This window comes from Salmo salar, chromosome ssa19 (assembly GCF_905237065.1).
Source record: "Salmo salar chromosome ssa19, Ssal_v3.1, whole genome shotgun sequence".
In the NCBI taxonomy this organism is placed as follows: domain Eukaryota; kingdom Metazoa; phylum Chordata; class Actinopteri; order Salmoniformes; family Salmonidae; genus Salmo; species Salmo salar.
This window is the reverse complement of record NC_059460.1, coordinates 51,019,968-51,047,488: the sequence shown is the minus strand read 5'-3', so window position 1 is coordinate 51,047,488 and position 27,521 is coordinate 51,019,968. Positions and strand designations below refer to the sequence as shown.

At 44.3% G+C, this 27,521-nt stretch overlaps 2 protein-coding genes across 3 annotated transcripts in view; one reads left to right on the top strand and one right to left on the bottom strand.

Moving 5' to 3' along the window:
* Positions 1-23,302, bottom strand: part of btbd16 (BTB (POZ) domain containing 16) — a 49,366-nt gene extending 26,064 nt beyond the window's left edge. Inside the window, exon 1 of the mRNA XM_014158355.2 lies at positions 22,652-23,302. The gene's annotated coding sequence lies outside the window, so the exon portion shown is untranslated. The remainder of the gene's footprint in view (positions 1-22,651) is intronic.
* LOC106578987 (wings apart-like protein homolog) overlaps positions 3,754-27,521 on the top strand; it is a 46,204-nt gene continuing 22,436 nt past the window's right edge. For both annotated transcript variants that reach the window (XR_006760732.1, XM_045702429.1), the window contains exons 1-10: positions 3,754-4,062; positions 5,705-6,198; positions 13,657-14,374; positions 14,660-14,997; positions 16,797-16,921; positions 22,190-22,282; positions 23,433-23,603; positions 25,245-25,381; positions 25,560-25,671; positions 25,865-26,098. Coding sequence is in view for 1 of the 2 variants with exons in the window: in XM_045702429.1 (XP_045558385.1) it covers positions 5,727-6,198; positions 13,657-14,374; positions 14,660-14,997; positions 16,797-16,921; positions 22,190-22,282; positions 23,433-23,603; positions 25,245-25,381; positions 25,560-25,671; positions 25,865-26,098 (2,400 nt within the window). In the remaining variant the exon portion in view is untranslated. The remainder of the gene's footprint in view (positions 4,063-5,704; positions 6,199-13,656; positions 14,375-14,659; positions 14,998-16,796; positions 16,922-22,189; positions 22,283-23,432; positions 23,604-25,244; positions 25,382-25,559; positions 25,672-25,864; positions 26,099-27,521) is intronic.

Here is a 27,521-nt window from a genome sequence, read left to right as displayed (position 1 = left end):
ATGAAACCAAGATTGAACTCTTTGGCCTGAATGCCAAGCGTCACGTCTGGAGGAAACCTGGCACCATCCCTACGGTGAAGCGTGGTGGTGGCAGCATCATGCTGTGGGGATGTTTTTCAGCTGCAGGGACTGGGAGACTAGTCAGGATCGTGGAAAAGATGAACGGAGCAAAGTACAGAGAGATCCTTGATGAAAACCTGCTCCAGAGAGCTCAGGACCTCCGACTGGGGCGAAGGTTCACCTTCCAACAGGACAACGACCCTAAGCACACAGCCAAGACAAAACAGGAGTGGCTTTGGGACAAGTCTCTGAATGTCTTTGAGTGGCCCAGCCAGAGCATGGACTTGAACCCGATCGAACATCTCTGGAGAGACCTGAAAATAGCTGTGCAGCAACGCTCCCCATCCAACCTGACAGAGTTTAAGATTATCTGCAGAGAAGAATGGGAGAAATAAAATCAAATTTATTTATATAGCCCTTCTTACATCAGCTGATATCTCAAAGTGCTGTACAGAGACCCAGCCTAAAACCCCAAACAGCAAGAAATGCAGGTGTAGAAGCACAGTGGCTAGGAAAAACTCCCTAGAAAGGCCAAAACCTAGGAAGAAACCTAGAGAGGGACCAGGCTATGAGGGGTGGCCAGTCCTCTTCTGGCTGTGCCGGGTGGAGATTATAACAGAACATGGCCAAGATGTTCAAATGTTCATAAATGACCAGCATGGTCAAATAATAAGAATCACAGTAGTTGTCGAGGTGTTAGATGGTAGTGTTAGATGGTATTTATTTAGTACATTTTTATTTTTCAAGCAAAGTATAAGGGAGTTGTACTCCAGTCTAGTAGGTGGCAGTAATGCAACAAATTGGATGCTAACTGCCGTTAAACCTCATAGAAGAAAATGAAGAAGAAGAAGAAGGAAGGCTGCGAAGGCGTCGGTTTATTAACTCGATTTAATGGCCTGTCAGTGGAAAATAAAAGTGGAAAATATGCATACTGCCTTAATGAAACACTATTTTCCACCACCTTGCTAGGGGGGCTAATACTACTTCCTGATGGTGCCCACCACATTCAGCAAGGGGTAAACAACAGACTCATGCAGTGTGCAACATCTGTAAATTGTCAGAAAATCCCCAAATGGTGGTGGAAAATTGTGTTCTATTTAAGACAGTACGCATATTTCCCCAATTTATTTTCTACCGACAAGACATCAAATTGAGTTAAGGAGGAAATCAACGCCTTTGCAGCCTGAATGGAGGGCGCTTTATGCATGAACTCGTCGCCGGGAGCGCATTAATCCCAGATGAATCCCAGATGATAGTGAGAATCCATAGTGCACACTAGCAGATGCTCAGGCTAGGGGGGACCTGCTTGGTTGACTCAAGGGTTGGATGTCACAGTGCTAATTATTACCAATCGAAAGTGGTGCTGTGTAGAATTTTGAAGCTTTAACATTTGTGAATTATTTGAAAGAACTCATCCACCTAGTCAATTCATGTCAGCATGACAAAACATTGAGGTAAGGGGAATGTATGTGTTTTGGAGGTGAAAGTAAAAATGGTTATCAACACATCACGCCAGGGTAAGCCTACACGAAACACAAGCCGTATTTTAAGTCTTTCTAAAATCCCATATGGGAAAAAATTAATGGTGGAAAAACAATTGGAACTATTTCCCGGTTTGACTGCTAGGTTTTATGCGTATTATGACACCTCCACTGTGGGGCCGTATACCACATCAGGAAGAACGCCGCCCTCTAGGGGTCTTGGGCTATGGTCTTCCCTATTTGGATCACATTCGTGCATATCACGTTAGTCAAGTTGATGGTCACCGCCTTTCAAAGTGTGTTGCATTATGGGGGTAAAAATTGTCTGACTTGCATGACGACTGCATGAACTTTACAGAAGTTATGTGATCAAAGGTCATCAAGTCTTGATTGCAGTCGACTCCAAGTTTCTGCAGTTGCTCTTCACCAACTTCTGCCTGCAGCCTTGTTTGCATTGTCGGAGGCTCTATTGTTAATCAATCGTTAGGGTGTTTTTGTTTGACCCAATCGAATGTCACCAAAGACATGACTGAAACAGGAACCTACATAATTCATACAGTTAAAAGCCTATATACAAGTTAATGTAATATTTGAGTCTCTCTCCCAGTAGTTGATTGTACAATGAACACACATATGATTTCAGTTCATGAGTGTGTGATATGCGGGTTGGAGACATTTTTAATTAGACATTATAAAGAACAACTTGTATGAACAATGGCAATACTGCCATGTTGATCTAATTCTTGCTGTTGGAAAACTACATTAGTGTCCAACTTTCGCCTGTCGCAGATGCACCTCCCCCGACTTTCATCTACAGTCGTTTGCTTACACCTTACCACTCAAACAAGCAAAAATACAAACGCAACATGTAAACATGAGCTGAAATAAAAGATCCCAGAAATGTTTAATTTGCACAAAAATATTTTTTCTCTCAAATTTTGTGCACAAATGTGTTTACATCCCTGTTTGTGAGCTTTTCTCCTTTGCCAAGAGAATCCATCCACCTGACAGGTGTGGCATATCAAGAAGCTGAATAAACAGCATGATCATTACACAGGTGCATCTTGTGCTGGGGCCAATAAAAGGCACTCGAAAATTAGCAGTTTTGTCACACAACACAATGCCACAGATTTATAAAACCATTTTTACATCAGCCAATGTCACAAAGTGCTATACAGAAACCCAGTCTAAAACCCCAAACAGCAAGCAATGCAGATGTAGAAGCACTCTGTCATCTCGTTCTGTGAGCTTGTGTGGCCTACCACTTCGCGGCTGAGCTGTTGTTGCTCCTAGACGTTTACACTTTACAATAACAGCACTTACAGATGTCTCAAGTTTTGAGGGAGCTCGCAATTGGCATGCTGTCTGCAGGAATGTCCACCAGAGCTGTTGTCAGAGAATTTAATGTTAATTTTTCTACCACGTCGTTTTAGAGAATTTGGCAGTATGTCCAAACCAGTCTCACAACTGCAGGCCACATGTATGGCGTTGTGTGGGCGAGCGGTTTGAGGATGTCAACATTTTGAACAGAGTGCCCCGTGGTGGTGGGGTTATGGTATGGGCAGGCATTAGCTATGGACAACGAACACAATTGCATTTTATCGATGGCAATTTGAATGCACAAAAATACCATGATGAGATCCTGAGGCCCATTGTGAGGCCCATTTTTTTTAAGGTATCTGTGACCAACTGAGGTATATCTGTATTCCCAGTCATGTGAAATCCATAGATTTGGGCCTAATTTATTTATTTCAATTTACTGATTTCCTCTAATGAACTTTAACTCAGTAAAATCAATGAAATTGTTGCATGTTGTGTTTGGGCCAATTTTGGCAATTGATAGGGTCTTCAACTTGTGTTTTTCTTGTCACTGTAGGCTAATTGTTCCTTTGGGATATTAGCCAGCACCTAGTCAAACGTACCATAAAAATGCAATTTGATTGATTGATTTATTATTTATTTCAGCACACAATTTGCCTTCAGTTTGCACATGTATTACATTCCAGGAGCTTCAACCACTGAATGAGCTATATATGAACGGCTTCGACACCCCCCAAAGAGGACGCCTCTCACCAACAGTCCAATGAAATGCGAAGGTGTTTGGGTCTTGTCGGCTTTTGAACCAATCACAACGAAGAATACTGCTTCGCAGCGCTAGTTCACTGTCACATCCAAAGATGTAGCTTCCTGATTGGACCACAGTGTAATAGCGGGTAGGTGACAGTGCGGTTGGAAGCGAAAGGGAGGGGGAACCCGAATGCAAGCCATCGGTGTAACACAAGAGGAGACAATTGAGTTTAATATAGCTTCAAAAAAGGAATATATCAGACGTAAAACCAACATTATCAAAATAACTTTGTTGCACAGAAAACACAGGACTTTGTGCAGTCGTTGACTGTCCTCTATCTGTCATTACTACAGGCAATTTAGCCTTGTTTATATTGTAAGGGAGGCCCAATCTGCTGCGGGAAGCGGACGCCTTCGGAGTGTTGTTGAGTGGTTCGGTCTTTTCGCGCACCTAGTAAGTGAGGCTGTTGTGTTCACTTACATTTTATGAAATATACAGTGATTTTTCAAACTACTTTAAACCTTCAAATCAATGTGAAAAGTGGATGTTCGTCAATCATGTTTTGTCTGTTGATACTAACCTGATAGCTAACTAGCCAAGTAGCTAGTTCGTTACTATACTTACCTAGCTAAATTGTTTTTTGCTCACTTTCTAGCCACACAGATAATGTGATGACTAAATTATGTTCGTGTTAGCCAAATATTATTATATTAATGAACAACGCACAGGACGTTTAACTTTTTTTGCAGATGGCGTTGGCGTTATTTAGCTAACGGTAGCTAGCCAGCGCACTGTCACACGACGTTAATGGCTAAGTTAGTTACCTAGCTAACGTCGCAACTAGCTAGCTCGCCATATGGGTCTGTTTTGGTCTCAACACTAAATTAGTACTATAACTACCTAGGTCAATATCATGATACTATCGAGGCTAGTTAGATAACGTTAACTTTGCTTCTATGTACTGCTGCTAGACACCCTATTTTCTTTCAATAACGTCAGATAATTGATTTAGCTCGCTAACTGTATAGTGGCTATGCTAATTGTGGTGTATTGTTGCTAACGTTAGCTAGTTGTACACACATTGCGTTAGCCACATCCAGAGTAGTTGATGCTGCCTTAAAGTGCTAATCGGAACGAGGAAACTGCGACTTGTTAACTGGTTGTAGTCATACACGTGCCGCGTTCAACGATTAAGCAAGTCGGACATTTCCGAGTTTTCTAGTTCCGGTTAGTATGCTAACGCGGCAGTAGTCTCAGTTTACTCAAGCTGATAATAAAGATCCCACTAACGCAAGAGTTCCCTACATTTTACTGCACTACTACACATTTAAACTGGAAAATAAAGCATACCTCACTTGGAAACATTTGATTCCCTAGTTAAAGCTGTGTGTTAATATTAACACAATTTTAGGTCCTGCAGGCTGTCTCAACACAATGACATGAAGTGTAAGGGGTCCTTAGTTGACACTAAAAGGTTGTATTCTATGCTCATTTGAAGATGAATGAGACGATTGTAAGCTGGGGATGATTAGGTGGACAGATTGGGAATTTAGCCAGGACACCGGGGTTAACACCCCTACTCTTAACATAAGTGCCATGGGCACTTTAGTGATCACAGTCAGGACACCTGTTTAACGTCCCATCTGAAAGAGGGCACCCTACACAGGGCAATGTCCCCAATCACTGCCTTGGAGCGTTAGGATATTTGTTTTAGACAAGAGGAAAGAGTGCTTCCTACTAGCCCTCCACACCATTTCTAGCAGAATCTGGTCTCCCATCCAGGGACCGACCAGGACCAACCCTGCTTAGCTTGAGGCAAGCAAGCAGTGGGATGTAGGGTAGTATGCTGCTTGGGGTCCTGACCCCAAGTTTGGGAACCGCACTGCACTAACATTACAATAACGTAGTGGTGAAATGCCAACTTCCCAATAACATTTGGGTGCTGATGAACTGAATCGCCAATAATTCATTATTACATCCAAAATCAAAACATTACAGTAAAAGTACATTTCAACCACAATGTTGTGATTGCTTTTATGAGAAATGGCCTATGATGACAGCAACTAATGCATTTTATATTTTGTGTCCGTCCCAGAGAATATGAAACAGATGCCACAATGACATCGAGATTTGGTAAAACCTACAGCCGTAAGGGCGGCGATGGATCATCATCATCCAAGTTTGATGAGGTCCTGTCCAACAAAAGAGCCACGCTCAGCACCAAATGGGGCGAGACGACATACAAGGCCAAGGTGAGCTCCAAGCGCCCGGGCCAGAGGAGTGAGGTGGCAGAGCAGCCCAAGAGGCCCAAACTCTCAGACGAGATCTCAGAGGACCCCTTTGGCTTTGACAGCGATGATGAGTCCAAGACGGTCACCTCTCGCTTCCCACACGCCAAGGCCTCCCCCACCAAGCCGGCATCAGCAGAGCCGCCTCAGGCAGGGAGGCCAGGCTTCTGCCTGGAGTCCAGGAGCAGCCAGCAGAGCAGCCTTGTTCCCAGTAAAGCTACCTCTAGCATGGGTAGTGACAGAAGCCAACTGAGGGTCACAGAGGACACAGCCAGGTTCTTCAACACCACCACCACAACAGGTAGGAGGAGCTTCGTGTTGCAAAGTAGGACTACTAATCCAATGTAGAATCGAATCTTGGGCCAGAAGACCTTTGCTTCCAGGGGGTGTAAGGTTGAAGGGATAAATTGCTTGCAATGTGGCGGACTCATTTGTTAAGATCAAATGTTGTGTGCAGTGCCATCCAACTTCTGTTATAATTATTGAAACAGTTATTTCCTGTCATTGATTTCAAGCAAATGTGTTTTTAAGGTAGTTATAGGACTGAGTACCAAATATTTTGTTTGTCTTTAGTGATCCAATATTAGTAATCCAATATCATAAAAGCTGAGTTGTAAAGAATAAATTAGTTGTGCTAGTGAGTCTACAAAAGGAAAATGCTAAATGATCAAGTTAGAATGCACTTGCAATTAGGCTTATTAATTTCGGACCATATGATGTCATCCAGCCATCTGATGTAGACAGCAGATTAGTAGCTGACCTTAGGATTCAGACAAGTAGTCATTTCAATTGAACAGCAATTTACCACTTTACAAACATCGCTTTTGACTTTGGGAAAACTTTGATAGCCCAAATCTTGGAACAGAAAAACATCTAATCTGGCAGTGTGTTTTTGGAGCAGGCTTCAACAGGCTGCCAGGAGTGAGTTTAGCTTACCCTCTGGACTGGAATAATGGGCACCAACTGTCAGCCTAGCAGGTGGCTCTTGTGGATTACACCCAAAGCACTCGCTGGGGAGAAGCAAACCCATCAAAATTTACAGTCTGCATTATGTTGATGCTCTTCTCTAATACGAAACTGGTCCACTTGACGGGTACAGCCTCGTTTTAGGAGGCCATCTCCTCTATGGCAGGTGGTTCTGATTGTATTCCGCATTGCTAAGCAGACACGCTGAATGTTATTTACTGCCAGAGGCAGCAACTTATTGGTCTAGTTACGGGCCCGTTTCAATGCAATGCTGCCTGCTGTTGTGTGCCCTTGTCCACTGCAAAAACAGTATCACATAATTTTTCACTCCTCCATATGGCTGTATGCCCTCTGTGACTCTGTCATTCAAATCAGTGGCACTGGAACTTGTCTAGGCTTTGAGTCACTTAGAGGATGGGCTTGTTTGATACATTTCTGTAGGCATTGAAGTTGCAGGCTCAGGTATGGCACAATAGCCACAAGCAAATCCTTTGTCATGCAAGTTAGCGTTAGTCACATGAGTAAAAGTTCTGTCAGTCTGAAAACTGAACTGAAAGTATTACTCATTGGCACATTTAGCAACAGCACTGCCACATTCCTACACAAACCCAGGATATCCTCCAAGGCCCAGTGTTCACTTGTCCACCCATAGAAACTCTCTACTTGTTTGTCTGGCGGAGAAATCAATATGAGCAGATCAGGGATTAAAGGAAACCTTTCACAGCCGGGACTTGCGGTCAGACTGATGTTAATACTTATTGAGCCTCGTATAAGGATTCGTCAAGCAAAGCATTCCGACCGGCCCTTTTTTATGTGGCTAATTATTGAAAAGCTTAGTTGGATCTAGAAAACTTTTTAACTCCGAGGTGCTCAGTCTTTAGCGACGATGGCGTGATTGTCTTTGCATTCAGAGTGGCCAGACAGCGAGAGGGTAGTCTCAAAATCCCTCAAGTACCAACTGCATAATAAACCAGGCCTGTTACGGCTCTGATTGAAATCTAATCAGGCATTTTCTCAGTCCGATGATTTCTTAAGTGCAAAGGGTTTGAAAATAAAACATTCCCATTACATTTAAAAATATATATATTTACAGAGGCGGAAGGGTAATTCAAAACAAAACCTGTTCATCAAATGTCTTGGCATTCTCAGCAAAAACCACAACACCCTGAATTAATGACAAAACCCAAGTTATTTTGAAGTAAAATGTAGATTGAGGATGTAGGTCTACTTACTGTCTTTTTTGTGATAGGATATTTCTCATTGATATGCCAAGCTCAGTTAAAGGGGTACTTGGAGCTCAGTTAAAGGGGTACTTGGAGCTCAGTTAAAGGGGTACTTGGAGCTCAGTTAAAGGGGTACTTGGAGCTCAGTTAAAGGGGTACTTGGAGCTCAGTTAAAGGGGTACTTGGAGCTCCGTTAAAGGGGAATTTGGGATTTTGGCAATTCCATTTATCTACTTCCCAGAGTCAGATTAACTCGTGGATAATTGCGCTAGGACTAGGAAGTTGCTAACTAGAGCAATTGCTAACTAGCATTAGCACAATTGTTAACTAGCGTTAGTGCAATGACTGGAATGAATTGTGTTAACGCTAGTTAGCATTGGCTTGTGAAACTACCTCTAACTTTCTTCATACTGGAGACAGTGGTATCCACACTTTCATCTGAATCTGGGGAAGTAGATATATGGCCTCATTGCCAACATGCCAAAATATCTCTTAAGTTGAGGATTTTTTTTTGTTAGACAGCTTTTCAATTTTGTTTGCATGTGGTGCACATATCTGCACATGTGTGATGTAGTATGCAATTTTTGAGGACTACTTTTGCCTTGTGAGTGCTACTTTTAGAACTACTGGCTAAAAAGTATACAGAAGTACAGGAGAATCTCTTCAATTCCCTTGGCTGAAGAGCTTTGAATTCTATGGACGTTTTGGACTGAGGTGTCAGCTCTTGTCAGTGATGAATCTTCTATCTTCTGCGACTGATTTTGAGATTCCGAGCCTTGGAAGGATTAGATTGGGACTTGTCAAAAATTATCCTAGGGAGGAGACTAAGGCAAGGGTCATCAGCCAGATTCAGCCGCGGGCCGCCATTTGGGGAAACCTGGCCTAAGGTATATTCTGTGCACTATTACCCTAGTCATATAGCCTAGCGAGCCTAAACATTCCTTAGGGAGGGGTATATACCAGAACCTGAATGCAAGTGGTATGTAGCAGCCTATTGGAACTCAACTGCCAGTATAGTTGTTTAGCAAGCCATTATTGTCCCACCCAGTAGGTTTTAAAGTGCACGTAAATAATTACAAGAGCCAGTGTTGTCAATGTCCACACTGTCATCACATGTAGGCTAACCCAGTCTCCTGGTGTTGTGGTGACTTAGACCAACAGAGTTGGAGACATTTTCTGACTCAGCATATTCTCAGCGTTGTGCCAAAAGCTTTACCAGGGTGTGCTGGTCCTCTCACAGCCCTAGCAATTAGTTAGTACTCTCTCATACATGGTTGAAACCACCATCCAATGTAAAAATGGCACCCGTGTGGCAGGCGTCAAGATAGCTTGAATTCATCTGCTGTATGCTACATCTGTCAGAGACATTAACTGCCTAATGCTTGACTTTTGGGCGACTTGACCAAATTCGCATAAAAAAAAAGGTGAGTTATATATAGATCGATCATTCTCATTGGTAGCAAGTCTAAAAAGCGGTAGATCGGTTCTACAGTGCATTAGGAAAGTATTCACATTTTGTTACGTTACAGCCGTATTCTCAATCTGGGGAGGGTACCAAAACCTTTCTGCAGCATTGAAGGTCCCCAAGTACACAGTGGCCTCCATCATTTTTAAATGGAAGAAGTTTGGAACCACCAGAGCTGGCGACTACCTAGAGCTGGCTGCCTGGCCAAACTGAGCAATCGGGGGAGAAGGGCCTTGGTCGGGGAGGTGACCAAGAACCTGATGGTCACTCTGACAGAGCTCAAGAGTTTCTCTGTGGAGATGCAAGAACCTTTCAGAAGGACAACCATCTGTGCAGCACTCCACCAACCAGGCCTTTATGGTAGAGTGGCCAGACAGAAGCCACTCCTTAGTAAAAGGCACATGACAGCCCTGCTTGGAGTTTGCCAAAAGGCACCAAAATCCAATAAAATCACATTCTATTGGTCACATTCACATGGTTAGCAGATGTTATTGCGAGTGTAGCAAAATGCTTGTGCTTCTAGTTCCAACAGTGTAGTAATATTTAACAAGTAATCTAACAATTCCACAACTACCTAATACACACATCTAAGTAAAGGGATGGAGTAAGTATATATACATATAAATATATGGATGAGCGATGACCGAGCAGCATAGGCAAGATGCAATGGATGGTATAAAGTACAGTATATACATATGAGATGAGTAATGTAGGATATGTAAACATTATTAAAGTGGCAGTATGAAAGTGACAAGTGATCCATTTATTAAAGTGGCCAATGATTTCAAGTCTATATGTAGGCAGCAGCCTCTCTGTGTTAGTGATGGCTGTGTAACAGTCTGATGGCCTTGAGATAGAAGCTGTTTTTCAGTCTCTGTGGCCCAACTTTGATGCACATGTACTGACTTCGCCTTCTTGTGGGGTGAACAGATGGTGGCTTGGGTGGTTATTGTCATTGATGATCTTTTTGGCCTTCCTATGACATCGGGTGCTGTAGGTGTCATGGAGGGCAGGTAGCTTTCCCCAGGTGATGCGTTGTGCAAACCGCACTACCCTCTGGAGAGTCTTGCGGTTGTGGGCGGTGCAGTTATCGTACCAGGCGGTGATACAGCTCAACAGGATGCTCTCAATTGTGCATCTGTGGAAGTTTGTGAGGGTTTTAGGTGACAAGCCAAATTTCTTCAGCCTTCTGAGGTTGAAGAGGCGATGTTGCGCCTTCTTCACCACACTGTCTGTGTGGGTGGACCATTTCAGTTTGTCCGTGATGTGTACGCCGAGGAACTTAAAACTATCTTCTCCACTGCTGTCTCGTTGATGTGGATGGGGGGTGCTCCCTCTGCTGTTTCCTGAAGCCCACGATCATCTCCTTTGTTTTGTTGACGTTGAGTGAGAGGTTGTTTTCCTGACACCACACTCCGAGTGCCCTCACCTCCTCCCTGTAATCTCTCGTTGTTGATAATCAAGCCCACTACTGTTGTCGTCTTCAAACTTGATTGAGTTGGAGGCGTGCATGGCCACGCAGTCATGGGTGAACAGGGAGTACAGGAGGGAGCTGAGCACGCACCCTTGTGGGGCCCCAGTGTTGAGAATCAGCGAAGTGCAGATGTTGTTTTCTACCTTCACCACCTGGGGGTGGCCCATCAGGAAGTCCAGGACCCAATTGTGCAGGGCGGGGTTGAGACCCAGGGCCGCAAGCTTTATGATGAGCTTGGAGGGTACTATGATGTTGATTGCTGAGCTGTAGTCAATGAACAGCGTTATTACATAGGTATTCCTCTTGTCCAGATGGGATAGGGCAGTGTGATGGCAATTGCATCATCTGTGGACCTATTGGGGCAGTATGCAAATTGACGTGGGTCTAGGGTGGCAGGTAAGGTGGAGCTGATATGATCCTTAGTCTCACAAAACACTTCATGACCTTTGCCTTCTTGGGTACAGGAATAATGGTGGCCATCTTGAAGCATGCGGGGACAGCAGACTGGGATAGAGACCGATTGAATATGTCCATAAACACACCAGCCAGCTGGTCTGCACATGCTCTGAGGATGTGGCTAGGGATGCCGTCTGGGATGGCAGCCTTGCGAGGGTTAACACGTTTAAATGTCTTACTCACGTCGGCCATGGAGAAGGAGAGCCCACTCCTTGGTTGCGGGCCGCTCGGAGGCACTGTATTTTCCTCAAAGCGGGCAAGGAAGGTGTTTAGTTTGTCTGGAAGCGTGATGTTGGTGTCATTGACGTGACTGGTTTTCTATTTGTAGTCCGTATTTGCCTGTAGACCCTGCCACATACATCTCGGGTCTGAGCCATTGAATTGCGACTCCACTTTGTCCCGATACTGATATTTTGCTTGTTTGATTGCCTTGCGGAGGGAATAACTACACTGTTTGTATTCGGACATATTCCCAGTCCTCTTTCCATGGGTAAATGCGGTGGTTTGCTCGTTCAGTTTTGCGCGAATGCCGCCATCTATCCACTGTTTCTGGATAGGGGTGGTTTTAATAGTCACAGTGGGTACAACATCTCTAATGCACTTCCTTATAAACTCACTCACAGAGTCGGGGTATAAATAGATATTATTCTCTGCCCAGAACATTTCCCAGTCCGCATGATCAAAACAATATTGAAGCGTGGATTCCGATTGGTCAGACCAGCGTTGAGTAGTTCTCGTCACAGGTACATCCTGTTTGAGTGTCTGCCTATAGGACCGGAGGAGCAAAATGGTGTCGTGGTCAGAATTGCTGATGGGAGGGCGGGATGGGGCCTTGTATGCATCGCGGAAGTTATAGTAGCAGTGATCCAGTGTATTGCCCGCAAGAGTGCTACAATCAATTTGCTGATAGAATTTAGGTGGCCTTGTTATCAAATCTGCTTTAAAATCCCTAGCTCTAATAAATGTGGCCTTCCAGTTTGCATGGAGTCCAGTGAAGTTCCTTGAGGGCCGTCGTGGTATCGGCTTGAGGGGGGATATACACGGCTGTGACAATAACCGACGAGAATTCTCTTTGGAGATAATATGGTTGGCTTTTGATTGTGAGGAAGTCTAGGTCATGTGAACAAAAGGTTGAGTTCCTGTATGTTACGATTACACCATGAGTTGTTAATCATGAAGCATACACCCCCGCCCTTCAAGATTCTCTGGTCTGATGAAACTAAGATTGAACTCTTGGGCGTGAATGCCAAGCGTCACGTCTGGAGGAAACCTAGCACCATCCCTATGGTGATGCATGTTGGCGGCAGCATCGTGCTGTGGGGATGTTTTTCAGCGGCAGGGACTGGGGGAGAGTAGTGAGGTTTGAGGGAAAGATGAACGGAGCAAAGTACAGAGACATCCTTGATGAAAACCTGCTCCAGAGTGGTTCCAACAGGACAACGACCCTAAGCACACAGGCAAGAAGCAGGAGTGGCTTCAGGAGTCTCTGAATGTTCTAGAGTGGCCTGGACTTGAACTCGATCGAACATCTCTGGAGAGACCTGAAAATAGCTGTGCAGCGATGCTCCCTATCCAACCTTACAGCGCTTTAGAGGATCTGACGAGAAGAATAGGTGAAACTCCCGCTTGTAGCGTCATACACAAGACTCGGCTGTAATTGCTGCCAAATGTGCTTCAACAAAGTACTGAGTAAAGGATGTGAATACTTATGTAAATGTCAATTTTTTTTAAACTCATTTGTGCAAATTTATAAACCTGTTTTTGCTTTCTCTTCATGAGGTATTGTGTGTAGGTAATTAAAAAAACTATTTTAGGATAAGGCTGTAACGTAACAAAATGTGGAACAAGTCAAGGGGTCTGAATACTTTCTGAATACACTGTATTTCTGCTATTTCTATTCTTCCCTTATGTTTAGTTTTTGCGTCTTTTACTTTCGTTTTTGTACGCCAGCTTCAAACAACTGAATTATATATTTTTTAAATATTAAAAAAATATATTTCACAGCGTTTTAGATGATACAATGATTCTATACACTCTGAGTGCTTGTTTTGTGTCACCAACTGATTTACCACTAGAATTTTAGTAACCAGGAAATGCCGGTGCGATTTTGGCATATTGCACTTTTAAAATGTGGTGCTAATACACTGTGTTAATAGATTGCCTTTCCTCCCCCAGCCAAGCCAAGCCAACCCTGCTGGTCCAGCGAGGGTGCGACTGTGGAGAAACACAGCTATTCATGGTACTGCAACGCCTCGGAAAGCGACAAGAAGCCTATTGCGCAGACCACCACTCTAAAGAGCGAGGCCAAGGACTCTTACGACAACTGGGACGCAGTGATGGGTCTGGGGCCCACCTCCCCCACCCCAGAGCCCCCCAGAAGCCCCCCTTCGTCAATGTGGAGTGGCGAGTGGGGCTATGGTCTCGGTCTGGCCAGGCAGGACAAGACCTCCCCAGAGCCCACTCCCAGTGACGTTGTGGGCCTGGGGGACTTCGAGATCCCGATCGAGCCCTCCGAGTCCCAGGACTACTCCCAGTCTCTGCTCAGGGTCAGCACCCACTGCCGGACATACCGCCGGCCCAATAAAGGCAAGCAGGCCGGGGACTCTTACAGTACCAGTAGTACTAGCACCAGTACAGCCTTCAGTAGTGGGCCCGGATCTGGCCCACTCGAGACCAACAATACAGAGAACAGCAGCAAGCCGGCGGGCCGCGGGCGGACGAGAGACTTCACAGTGCTTCACCCGTCCTGCTTGTCGGTGTTTAACGTCACCATTCAGGACCGGGTCATGGAGGAATACACCCCTGCTGCCGCCGTGGCTGCGCCCCTGACAGACCAGGGAGAGACTGGCCGTCTGAGGAAGAAGATCGAACCAGCACCAGCTAAACCCACCAGGTGACCTACTGCTACCTACCTACCTACTTACCCCTAGACTGGGATAATCAGTGTTGTTAGATTATGATGATGTTTGGGCTATTTCTGCTCCCTTCACTGAGTCATAACAATGAGGTATGTTTCTCTCCTCATGTGGGAATAATCTGCACACTGCAGTATAGGCTATGCTCTCAAATGTGTTTGGATTCTATTTTCCTGATAAACATGTATCCTATCTCGCACCTGCTCAAAGACATTGGATATGTGTAGGTTGTTCTAACTTCTCTCTCTGCTTCTCTCTACCAGGTTCAGACCCACACAGAGCAAGAACAAGAAAGACACCAAGTTGGACTTTTTTGGCTTTGAGGAAAACGATGCAGGTCGTGGTGCCACCCAGGAGGAAGCCAGTTCCGACCCGGTGGCATCCGGCAGCTCCAACTACAAGATCAAGTATTTTGGCTTTGACGATATGAGCGGCAGCGACGAAGACGAGGGCTCCCAGGCCAAAGAGAGGAGGAAGGCTAAGAGGGCTGCCGCGGCTGCAGTCACAGCTTATGCTGCCTCCGCTGCTGCCATGGAGATGAGGGCGGACAGCCCCCTGTCCGCCAGCGAGGAGCTGGACAGTCAGATCTGCAGCCACTCAGGTCAGGCACAGGGCCTCAGGCGAGGCCAGTAGTAACACACACACACACACACACACACACACACACTCAGACCAGCATCGGTACAGGACAGACTCAGTCAAGGTCAATTTCAAGAACATGGAGATCTCTACACACACACACTTCTAAAGCCTGGTGGACACTACACAACTTTCAAAATCCTAACGTCGCTGAGCTTCTCGCATTAAACGACCATCTTTCCTGTAGTTGTCTTGCCAACGTAGTGGTGCGCACTAAACAATGTGGCACAGACGGATCACACTGCACAATTCTTCACTTGGTTGTGAGGATTCAAGATACCAAGTTGTCTCGCAAAAACAAGGATGTGCTTAGATTTAACGTAGCTACTAGCTGTGCAGCAAAGTAGCCTCATAAGCATTCAGTCAGACATTCACACTTGCCATACAGAGTTGCAATATCTAGCAAACATTTTGAATTAAATAACATTGCTTGTACATTTCAGAACTGTAACGATTTTACCCTTTGGCTTTGGTTAAAGGCAAGTACAAATGCATGCTAGTACTAGTCATCGCTCCAGCTCGAGTCTACACGTTCTGGGTGATGCGAAACAATGGCATCTCACTGGCTTTTTTTGGCGAACTCTCATTGGCTATTGCTGATCACCGTTCTCAAAACTTGTTGCTCATATCACACTACAAGAGCATTGCAGATTTTGTGCTGAGAAAATCAAACGTTTGAAAATATCGGGACGTCTGGAACTGCTCGAAGACTAGATTGGTATCCCTCAGAATTGCGTCTCTGACCCGCTCGCATTAAACAAGCATTGGTGACGGCCACGTGCCCCGAGTAGGCAACGGCATAGGGATTTTGTCTCCGATCTCAAAAACTTGTCTGGGACAGCTACACTGAACAAAAATATCAACGCACCAAGTGTTGGTCCCATGTTTCATGAGCTGAAATAAAAAAATCCCTGAAATGTTCCATAAACTCAAAAAGCTTTCTTGTTTACATCCCTGTTAGTGAGCTTTTCTTCTTTGCCAAGATAATCCATTCACCTGACAGGTGTTGTATAGCAAGCAGCTGATTAAACAGCTTGGTCATTACACAGGTGCACCTTGTGCTGAGGACAAAAGACCACTAAAATGTGCAGTTTTGTCACAACACAATGCCACAGATGTCTCATGTTTTGAGGGAGCATGCAATTGGCATGCTGAATGGAGGAATGTCCACCAGAGTTGCTGCAAGATAATTTAATGTTTATTTATTTACCATAAGCCACCTCCAATGTCGTTTTAGAGAATTTTAGACTTGCCTTTTAGACTTGTCTTCAGAGGCTTGTGGGCATCTTAGAGCAAAACAACCGACATGTTCGTGAGAGACTCACCTTTCCATAGAGGGATTAGTGTGTAGCCCAAACTGTTCGGCCGCTACAGACAGAAGTTGGCAAATCATCTGTACCGACTTCAGGCGAGCGCAGTGGATTGAGACGCAGCCCATGTTAAATAAAACGTGTCTAGCTTAAACTGATGGATTTTGATGTGGATTTTTTTAATGACGCTAATTAGATTTCCGCAGGGCACGAACATCGACTCTTGAGGGTTAACCCTAATTGCTCCTGTAAGTCGCTCTGGATAAGAGCATCTGCTAAATGACTAAAATGTAAATCTACTATACTCAAACAATTTAGGCTAGTAATGACTCTGTCACAGATCTTATAATTCACGATAGGATTCTGTTTATGTAATTCTATGGATTTGGTAATGAACTGATGTTCCTGTCCTAATCTAACACACATCAACCTTTTGGCATGTCTGCTGTAGATGTGATGGACTTCCCAGAGGACAACTCTGCCTCTGTGGGCCTAGAGATGCCCAGGAGAACTCAGGCAAAACAGGTGGAGAAATCCAAGGAGACCAATAGGAAGATCTTCAGTGGCCCCAAAAAGGTAAGAAGTGTTCTATGGCAACTCTCCCTGCACTCAAGTCCAGGATCGTGTTCATCAGGCCTCAGCGAAACGTTTTCCAACAGAAAACAAAAAAGAGCGCTTTTTATTGGACAAGGTCAGGTAGTTCCCTCCCTGTTTCAGTCTGTTTGGTGCCCAATGAACTAGACCCAGAACGTTCATCAGAGAATGAGTAGACTACACTCTGTATGCGCTGCTGAGATGCCAGGCCAAAACAGCTTGTTGGATTATTTGTATGTGGATGAATGGAGAGATGAGAGCTGTCACTGAAGGTCTCTGGTCCTAGGTACCAATAGGTGTGAAGCGCCCCCACCTATGGGACTCCACTCATTTAGCTGGAGTTGCATACCCAGCAACGGTCATCCTCTTTTTTTTTTTTTTATTCATCCAGAGAACCATTAATGCCCGTTCTCCAATCGCTTAGATGGACTTCATCTGTAAGTGCTCCACTTTTGATTTGTAAGAGCAAGACCATGTTTGGAATGGGATGTGAAATCATATTGCGGGAAAATCAGACACATTATATATGTTGAGGTTGTTAAGTACAAGTTATAGGTCATACAATGGTTCATATAGTCATAATTTGTGAAGGCAACTTGCACATTTTAGGTGTATTCTCAAATCTGTCTTTGCATTCGAGCTACTACAAACCTGTAGAGTGCCAAAGTGCCTTCCAAGTCTTTGGAAGTGTTTTCTGCTCAGAGATTCCTCATACATAGCCCTGTAATGTACTCCATGCAAGTAAAATAATAAAAGCGCTGAAGTCATTTGAAAAACAATAGCCCTCCAAAAGGACCTGGGTATTCATAAGTCGTCAAAAGGAAGCGTTTTCTATTGCGACTGGCCCAACTGCAGGGGTAGTGAAGTGGCACTCTGTCGCATGCAGTTTACATAGACATGTCCCGAATTGCGCACACTTCCCTATATAGTGCACTATTTTTGATCCGGGCCCCGTTGTGCACTATGTAGGTAATAGGGTGCCATTTGGGGCAAAGCCTGTAACTAAAGAACCCTTACAAAAAACGATTTGAATTGGATGCATAACAATCTCTTCTTCTCATGCAGTTTGCTTACAAATTACAGGAAAAATGCTGCCGTTTTGCATAATAATCCAACAATTCCCTCTTTCATTCTGCATAACCAGTTGTGCTTGATGCATTATTTGTGTATGTACATTCTGAGCCTCTGTATTTGTCACTTTAAAATGTATGCCAAACAACAACCAATGATTGCAAAGTTTAACATGCTATGCACAAGGACGATTTATAACAATTTCCACTGAATTTGAAAATAAACACATTTACTTGAAGAACGGTGCAGATGCAAAGTTTGGTAAAAGAATGACGGTTTGTTCTGTTTGTGCCTTCATTCTGTTACCAAGCTTTGCATTTGCACTGTGCTTAAAGTAAATGTGTTTTTGTCAAAGTTTCAGTGTGCCTTGTGCATAGAGTTTGGTTTGTTTAACTTTGCTGTCATTGGTTTTTGTTTGACGTACATTTTAAAGTGAAACATTGGAGTCTCCACATCATTCTGTTACCGTAGATTTGCCCATATGCCAATCTGTTGATGTCGGCTGTCAGATGTTCGAGGTTGATTTAACGGCCACCATCATTATCATGTCGTCTCTGACTAATTCATATCATTTCTGTTTATGGGCACCTAGCACTGCTCCAGTCTGGATGAGTGGACGTGGCTGAACAGCGAGTGTGTTGTGTTTATTGAGTAGCTCTCTCTCGCTCTCTGTCAGGCTGGTTAGGGCTCTGTCTGCTGCGTGTGGACAGGCCAAGGCTGCCCTTCCCTCCCCTCTGTTCACAGCACACTTCTAGACTCTGAGCCAGACTGGCTCTCCTACATTAATCATGGATATGATACATCTACCGACTCTCTCTCATTTTGCCCACACTCTTTTCAACTCTCTTTGTCTGTCCATCTTCCCCACTCTCAGTCCTCCAGTTAACTTGGCTGTTTTTTCTCTTTATCTCCCTGGTGGTTGTCCCGAGGCAGTGATTTGGCCCATATCTCTCTTAAAAGTCTTGCTATTATTGCTTTATAGATTTTTCTAGGATTCCTCTTCCTGTTTTCAATCTGTTATTGTGTCTGGTTCTGCTGAACCAACCTCTCTTCCTGTTTGTGTGCCCGTTGCCTAAGGAGAGGCTTATGGCTCCTGCTTTCTCTTGGCTTTGAGCTCCAATGTTTGTGCACAAGATGGATGTTGGGCATTTTTTCACGTGCAACAGTTGAACCTGAGAGCATGTGTGCTCTCATTGCGCCGTGAAAATGATTTCTGCAGGCCAGGCGTCGGTAACAGGATGCGTGTTGGTTGGTTGGGTGGGTGGTGCTGGCCCGCTTAAAACAGCAGCATTGGATTGCAGGAAGACTCAGAACATTTTTAACCTTCCTTGAGAGCTATTCTCCTCACGGGGTTTAACGTTGTGGGTGTTTATGACGGTTGGTAATGACTCATTTCAGACGGTTAAAAGTCATTAAATTAGAATCAGGGTTTGTCTTTTTAAGGCCTTTTTTGCTCTATATTGCAGGAAATGGCAGTTACGCCGTACTCGGCATATCACCTTGTTAAAATATCCTGCAGAGAACCCTAAGAATGCGCCACAGGTTATTTATAGTGTCAAGCCCAATTCTCTCCTCGGTAGAGATGCACAGGTGTTTAAAGACCCAGCATTCCACCACTCCTCATCATAATCATTCTCACTCTGGCTTAATGACTTCAGTGGCTCACCGACAGCATGGCGTAGAAGACTGGGATGAATACGGTAGAGAAAGAGGCAATAATCTCGTCAGATACCTTGCTGGTGGTAGTGTACATTCCAAATGGCACCCTATTCCCTAACATATGAAGTACACTAGTCACAGGTCACAGGTTTTGGCGCTATGTTTGGTGTAGGTTGTCATGTTGGATTCATACATAGTAATGCCCTCTGTTTCCACACGTTCTGTGATTGTCTGTCTTTAACAAAACTAACTGGTTTACAGGGTTGGGTTGGCTGATGGCTGGCAGGAACATGAAGTGGCTTTTTTCTATTTTCTTTCACAGCTTTGTTTTGGTGTTTTAATGACAGCGTTTAAATCTGAGGCTCATTTGAGGTTTAACGACATTAGCGCGTGTGAGATGGTGTACTCATGAGTCATACAAGTATGTTTGCATGTGTATCGGAATCACTAAGCTGGGATTCCGATGTTTCACTTAAATGTATGTCAAACAAAAACTATTGATTTCAGTTTAACAAAGCATACAACTATATGCACAAAGACTACTCTGAACAATTTACAAACTTTGTATCTGCACAGTTCTTCCTATAAATGTTTTTTGTGAAATATTCAGTGGTGGAAGTTAAAAGTAGTCCTTGTTCTATGGTTAAACTTTGATTTCAATGGTTTTTGATTGGTATAAAAAAAAAATTTCAAGTGACAAATCGGAGTCTCAGCGTATTTCCGTTATCATGGAATTGCCCATGTCTCATAAGACCAGAGCAGGGTTGCTGTTACTGTCTTGAGTGGTCCTGGAGCACAACAGCTGATGGCTGGTTGAATGGTTTAATTGAACCCCACCTACAGCTGTAAATGACAGCTCCTCAGTCTTCTGCTAAGTGTGTGTGTCTAGTCTGAGGGCCTTGGTCAAACATGACTTAATTTGGCAGTGTTGGGGAGGGAGGGCTCAAGTGTTCATTTCCTTGTATCTGACCTTCTCGTGTGTGTGTGTGCAGGTGTGTGTGTGTGCACGTGTGTGTGTGTGCACGTGTGTGTGTGTGCACGTGTGTGTGTGTGCACGTGTGACCGGTAAGTGCCCATGTTTACAGAAAATGCCTTTTACATGAGCTCACACTCCCATAGGGGTGAGGTGCGGGGTGGGCGTTGAATCTTCCTGTCTGTGTCCTCTTGATTAGGATCATTAAGAGTAGAGGGCCTAAATGAACGTCTCCGTACTCTCCGTTCATTGTTTCCTGCAGTGCTCTGTCCTCAGACAACGTTTGTTCTCGTTCTCTTTTTCCTTTTTCTTTGATTCATTATTAATATCCCAGCAACAGGCTGAGCCAATAGGCTCCCTTTAAGCAGAGAGGAGGTTTGTGTGACTGTGTGCATACCCACGCCTGTCTGTGTATGTACACAGCGCTGGCTGTTGTCTCTAGTCAGTCCTGCTGTTTGAGCAGTCCTGGCTGCCTCTGGTGGTTTAATAGGCATTCATTTAGTTTCTCTCGCTCTCTCTCTCTGGGGCTTCTTTGTTACAGGATCCAACAAAGACTGATGTCTTGTAACCAATCCGCTCTCTGTATCGTGTCTCTCTAAATGGGGGTGCGAGAGAAAAGTTCTCTTTGGTTCATAGAACCGGGGTTACATCAGGTAGTCGCTAGATGCGGTTATAGTAAACAGCGGTTTCTGTTTTCTTCCTACAAATATGGCGCTATCTTTTGAACGGTTTATGCTACAAAATATTTTGAAAGATAGAACTCTAATGAACACGTACATACTTTCTTATCTGTATTTTTTTTTAACTGCACTGTTGGTTAGGGGCTCGTAAGTAAGCCTTTCAATGCAAGGTCTACACCTGTTGTATTCGGCGCATGTGACTAATAAAATTTGATTTGATACGTAATGTTTCCCTCTACAATGCCCACAAGCCGTTAGAATTGAGTGGACAAGACCAGGCACTAAATTAGACTGGGGAAAAATATGATGTTTTCTACACAGAAGATCATACAACATTATTGCCTGATGATCTTCTGAACTTCCCAATACCTTTCTGATGCATTTCAGTCACTTCAAACCATATTTCTTTCAGATTAAAATACTGTCAAAGTTCTATCGGACTGATTTGTAATAGACTGGCATGGCCCCAATTTAAAAAAAACAAATCAACTTTGGCTGTTGATTACATCACTTTTTTTGACATGGTGGGGTCACCAAGAAATGTTTATCAAAATGGGGTCACGGGCCAACACAGTTTGGGAACCCCTGCTCTACTTTGATGAGTGAATTGAGGTGCTATGTTCCAAGACATTGAGATCATGTCTAGTATCAGAAATCTCCTCAAATTAGGATGAATTGACTACACTTTGAATCAGCTTTGTTGCTTTTAAACACAGTATACTGTTGCAGTTGGGTTGTAGTGTGATGATCAATGATTCTCATTTTGATGTGTTCTAAGTAACACTGTTCTAGCAGGAAAGGCTGAACTGTGATGGAATGTGAAGTAACCTGATGGACTTACCTCATGTTTTTCTGTTTCCCCTGTAGTCTCCCACTAAAGCTGTGTACAATGCCAGACACTGGAACAGAGAGCCAGAGGAGCTGCCCCCGCCGCCTTTACTCCGTTCAACCACTGCACCCGTGAGTAACCCCCTTCCCCCCCTAAGCACCACCCAAGTTACGGGTGTCACCCACCAACCCCACGCCAAATACTAGCCCTGGCACACCCATCAGCCTGCCTATCCAGCTAGCTAGAGGTATGAGATTTCTGCAGCTGGTGAACACTGCACCACAAACTGTTCTCATTTTCTGTCTCATTCTCTCTTGCTCTCTGTTCAAGTACAAGCAACATGGCTGAATCAGTCACATGGAAACGGGACAGTGAACACTCTAATGCAATTTTCCATACCCTCGACCCATAACTTCCATACGACACTCCCTTTCCATCCTCACCCTCACGCTCCCTCCACCACAAACCATGCTCCAGTTGGTCTCTTCACTGTAGTTTACCTCCTTAAGGCCACTGCTCCATGTTGTGTCCCAAATGGCACCTTATTCCCTTTTTATAGTCCACTAGGGTGCTATTGAGGATGCACCCTGCGTCTGATTCATTTTCCATATGTCATTAGATGCATGTGTGGCACTGTGCCATTTCCTGGAATTCATTATCCTTTTAAAAATGCATCACAGCTCTGAACGCTCTTTACCGATAATGTTAGTACTTCTCTGAACACTCCTCCGTCTTACCAATGATGTTAGTACCGCTCTGAACACTCCTCCTTATCCGTAATGTTAGCCATGTATTACAGGTCCCTATAACTCCCTCATCCCTTGCCTTCCCTCGGACTGCTAGAAGAGACTCATAGCCTGTGTGTGGTGTGAAACTGAGTGTTTTTACTGGGCCTTATCTGGCCTTATGTAAGGGGCAGGAGGCTGTTGGCTGGTGTTCAACAGCATGAATCAGCAGCAGCGCTGTGTACTGAGCTGAGAGCAGGTGGCTGTGTGGTTCTGCTTGTCTCCCTCTGAACCCAGTCTCTACTTCTGCCCTTCTCTCACACACACACACACACACACACTTCTTCCTTCCTTCCTTCCTTCCTTCCTTCCTTCCTTCCTTCCTTCCTTCCTTCCTTCCTTCCTTCCTTCCTTCCTTCCTTCCTTCCTTCCTTCCTTCCTTCCTTCCTTCCTTCCTTCCTTATCCTCTCTCTCTCGTTTCTCTCTCTCTCTCGTTTCTCTCTCTCTCTCGTTTCTCTCTCGTTTCTCTCTCTCTCTCGTTCTATCCGTCTACCAGGCTAGCCAGTCAAGCGGGGGCAGCAAGGACTCTGCTAACTCTCACAAAGCCGATGGCCTGTTCAAGGCGCCGCCGTGCCCGCCTCCCAAAGTCATCAAGTCTGTGTCGTTCCCCACTGAGCCCTACCAGGACATCGTCACCGCACTGAAATGTAGGAAAGAGCACAAGGAGGTGAGCTTCAACACAACACGCTCTCTGTTCTACCTGGCAACCCATCACTGTAGCTGTGTTTTGAATACTCATACTAACTGTACTATTTGTGATGTAAATTGAGTATGTAGTATGCTTATTGGTCATAGTATGGGATAAAGTTAGTATGCCAAAAGTTCTGGGATGTTGTATTAAATTTGCCAAAATACGAAGTATACTAACAGTGGACACTATTTCTATGCTTTTAGGGCCCGTAATGTAATTCTTCAGAAAATGGCGTAAAATATGCAGCCGAAGTCCAACGAGAGCGGATACAAATTCTTTGCTGTAAATAATTGAGAAATAAAATAATGACTTTTCAAATAAATTACCTTACACATTATGTTTGCTAACAATATGTTAGCTAGGCTATCCTTACACGCCACATAGCATATCATTACAGCCGTATGTACCGGTATTTTAGCTAGCTACCTAACGTTAGTTTGCTACTAATACATTTAACTTAGATAGCATATAGTTAATATACTGTTAACTAACTACCCAACGTTTATTGATTATTCCAGTCATTCTTAGCTAAGTGGTATAGTCGTGTGTTCTCAATGGACATTTGGGTGCTTTTGTAAATTCACTCTGGCTAGCTACTCCGATTTCAAAGCACTCTCGAGTGTACCAGAGCTCAGAATAACTGATGAATTTACGAACGCCCAGAGCGCACTCTGGCACTCCAGATTGAATTGAAGAATGCACTCGAAGTTGTAAAATGTCTAGCTAGTAATTTGTTATGCTAACAAGAGGTTGCATAGCGACAGCGTCAACTTCTGGGAGACAGGTGTAGCACTAGTATGCTCAACTGAAAGGATAGCGTTCGTTTACAGTATACTAAAATGAACTAATAGTACGTAGTGTGTGTATATACTCATTAAGTATGTAGTATACAGTATGGGTATTCGAACACAGGTTGTGTCTGGAACTCAGTATCTATAAAGCACAGCCTATAAGAAAACAAGCAATTGTCCTGGGGCTGTATGTATCAATCATCTTAGATTAAACGTGCTGATCTATGATCAGTTTTGCCTTCCAGATCATAATGAATACGTTTTATTTGGACTGGGGGACCTGATCCTTGATCACTTTATGAATATGGGCCCTGGTTTACAATGTTGAAATGGAGAACAAAAGCACCAATTCAACTGAAAGGATAATGATCGGACATACCTGGTTTGGTCAGGGGTAATTCATCTTATTTAGAAAAGGCCTCTTGAAACGAATCAGTGAATTCTGAGGCTGTGTATCGATTACTCCATACCTCCTATAAGACAATACTGCAGGATCCCTAAATCCCTAAACAGTGGTTAATGTAACCATCTGTAGTTATTTATCTTATTACAGCAGTGTCTTGCATGCTAAGCAGTGTTAGCCCCTCTAGGAACTGCAGTGTGGGCAGTTCCATAGGCAGGAGCAGTGTAATGGGCATCTCACATCTTTAAATTCCATCTGCAGTTTAATTTGCTGTCTTGTGTTTGTGGTCTTGGCTCCTGACCAACAAGGCAGGCGGTTGGTGGGTGTATAGCTCTGATGCTGAGAATAGCAGGACTGGGCTCTACAGCTTGATCTAGTACCTACGTTATGTGATTTGATTAACCCAACAACTCTTTGTCCCAGCTATACACAGTAGTCCAGCATGTCAAACACTTCAACGACGTGGTGGAGTTTGGAGAGAACCAGGAGTTCACAGACGACTTCGAGTACCTGGCCACCGGCCTGAAGAGTGGCCAGCCCCTCAACACACGCTGCCTTAGGTAAGACTCGCTTCCGCTAACCACTGGTACATGGTCACATTCTTTGGCATCTCCATTATGGTTAAGGTAATGATTCAGGGCAGTTAAGAGCTTGATGATCTAGCAGAGGCAGTGACCCTCCACTCCCCTCCTCTCTGTTCAATTCAATAAAACAGTATTTATCTGTCCTCCCCTGCAGTGTCATTAGCCTGGCCACCAGGTGTGCCATGCCCAGCTTCAGAATGCATCTGAGAGCCAGGGGGAAGGTGGCCCAGGTCTTCAAGACACTCAACGACGCCCCACAGCACCCGGTAAGTAAAGGCCCCTGCCTCTCCAGAGACTGTGGCTGACTTGACTTGGTTTCTGTCAGATCAGTGGAGAAGCTCAGTCCGTTAACTGGAGCCTGCCAAGTGACAACCTGCGTTAGTGACACCACTTTAAAAAGTCAGGATATCAGGTTCACATATCCTTTCTCTGTCCTCCTTCTCCCCCTCCCCCTTCTAGAACCTGTCCCTGTGCACAGCTAGTTTGATGTACATACTGAGCCGAGACAGACTCAACATGGACCTGGACCGGGCCAGTCTAGACCTGATGATCCGCCTGCTGGAGCTGGATGGGGACCACTCAGTGGCCAAGGATGACCAGCTCACCACCAAGGAGATGTCAAAGGTCAAGGAGAAGATCCGCAAGCTGTGCGACACGGTGCACAACAAGCACCTGGACCTGGAGAACATCACGGTACGGGTCTCCCATAGAGATAGTCCTCCTTGGGTCATATTCGTCTCAACTACAAATGTTATGCAATGGAGAACACTTTTTTTTTTCCCCTATTGGACAAGTTCAGGTGGTCCCTCCCGGTTTCAGTCCATTCTTTTTCCATTTGGTTCCCTAATGAATATGACCCTGGTTTTTGCTTAGAGGATGGAGGCTAGCTGCAACCCTCTGTCCTCCTCTTGTCTTATATTTTATTTAACCTTTTATTTAACTAGGCAAGTCAGTTAAAAACAAATTCTTATTTACAATGACGGCCTAGGAACAGTGGGTTAACTGCCTTGTTCAGAGGCAGAACGACAGATTTTTAACTTGTCAGCTCGGTGATTCGATCTAGCAACCTTTCGGTTACTGGCCCTACGCTCTAACCACTAGGCTACCGCAACCTTTAGGTTACTGGCCCAACGCTCTAACCACTAGGCTACCTGCCGCCCCTCTCTCTTTTGCGTTGTTGGGGAAAAAACCCACAAATTTCATCAAGCCAGTCAGAGGTATCTGTAACGGTTAACAAAAAAACATGACTTATAATAACATTTTTATATAGATAGTACCAGTCAAAAGTTTGGACACCTACTCATTCAAGGGTTTTTATTTTTACTACTTTCTACATTGTAGAATAATAGTGAAGACATCAAAACTATGAAAAAACATATTGAATCATGTAGTAACCAAAAAAGTGTTAAACAAATCAAAATATATTTGAGATTCTTCGAAGTAGCCACCCTTTGCCTTGATGACAGCTTTGCACACGCTTGGCATTCTCTCAACCAGCTTCATGAGGTAGTCACCTGGAATGCATTTCAATTAACAGGTATGCCTTGTTAATTTGTGGAATTTCTTTCCTTAATGCGTTTCAGCCAATCAGTTGTGTTGTGACAAGGTAGGGTTGGGCTCACTTAGAACTGTCCTTGTTTTTAAAAGGAAAGCAAAAGAAAAATTGTCCATTTAAAATGACATAAAATTGATAAGAAATACAGTGTATGTTAATGTTGTAAATGACTATTGTAGCTGGAAACAATAGATTTTTAATGGATTATTCACATTGGCGTGAAGAGGCGACTCCGGGATGCTGGCCTTCTAGGCAGAGTTGCAAAGAAAATGCCATATCTCAGACTGGTCAATAAAAATAAAAGATTAAGATGGGCAAAAGAACACAGACACTGAACAGAGGAACTCTGCCTAGAAGGCCAGCATCCCGGAGTCGCCTCTTCGCCAATGTGAATAATGGTGTTTTGCGGGTATTATTTAATGACGCTGTCAGTTGAGGATTGTGGGGCGTCTCTTTCTCAAACTAGACACTATAATGTACTTGTCCTCTTGCTCATTTGTGCACCAGGGCCTCCCACTCCTCTTTCTATTCTGGTTAGAGCCAGTTTGCGGTTGTTCTGTG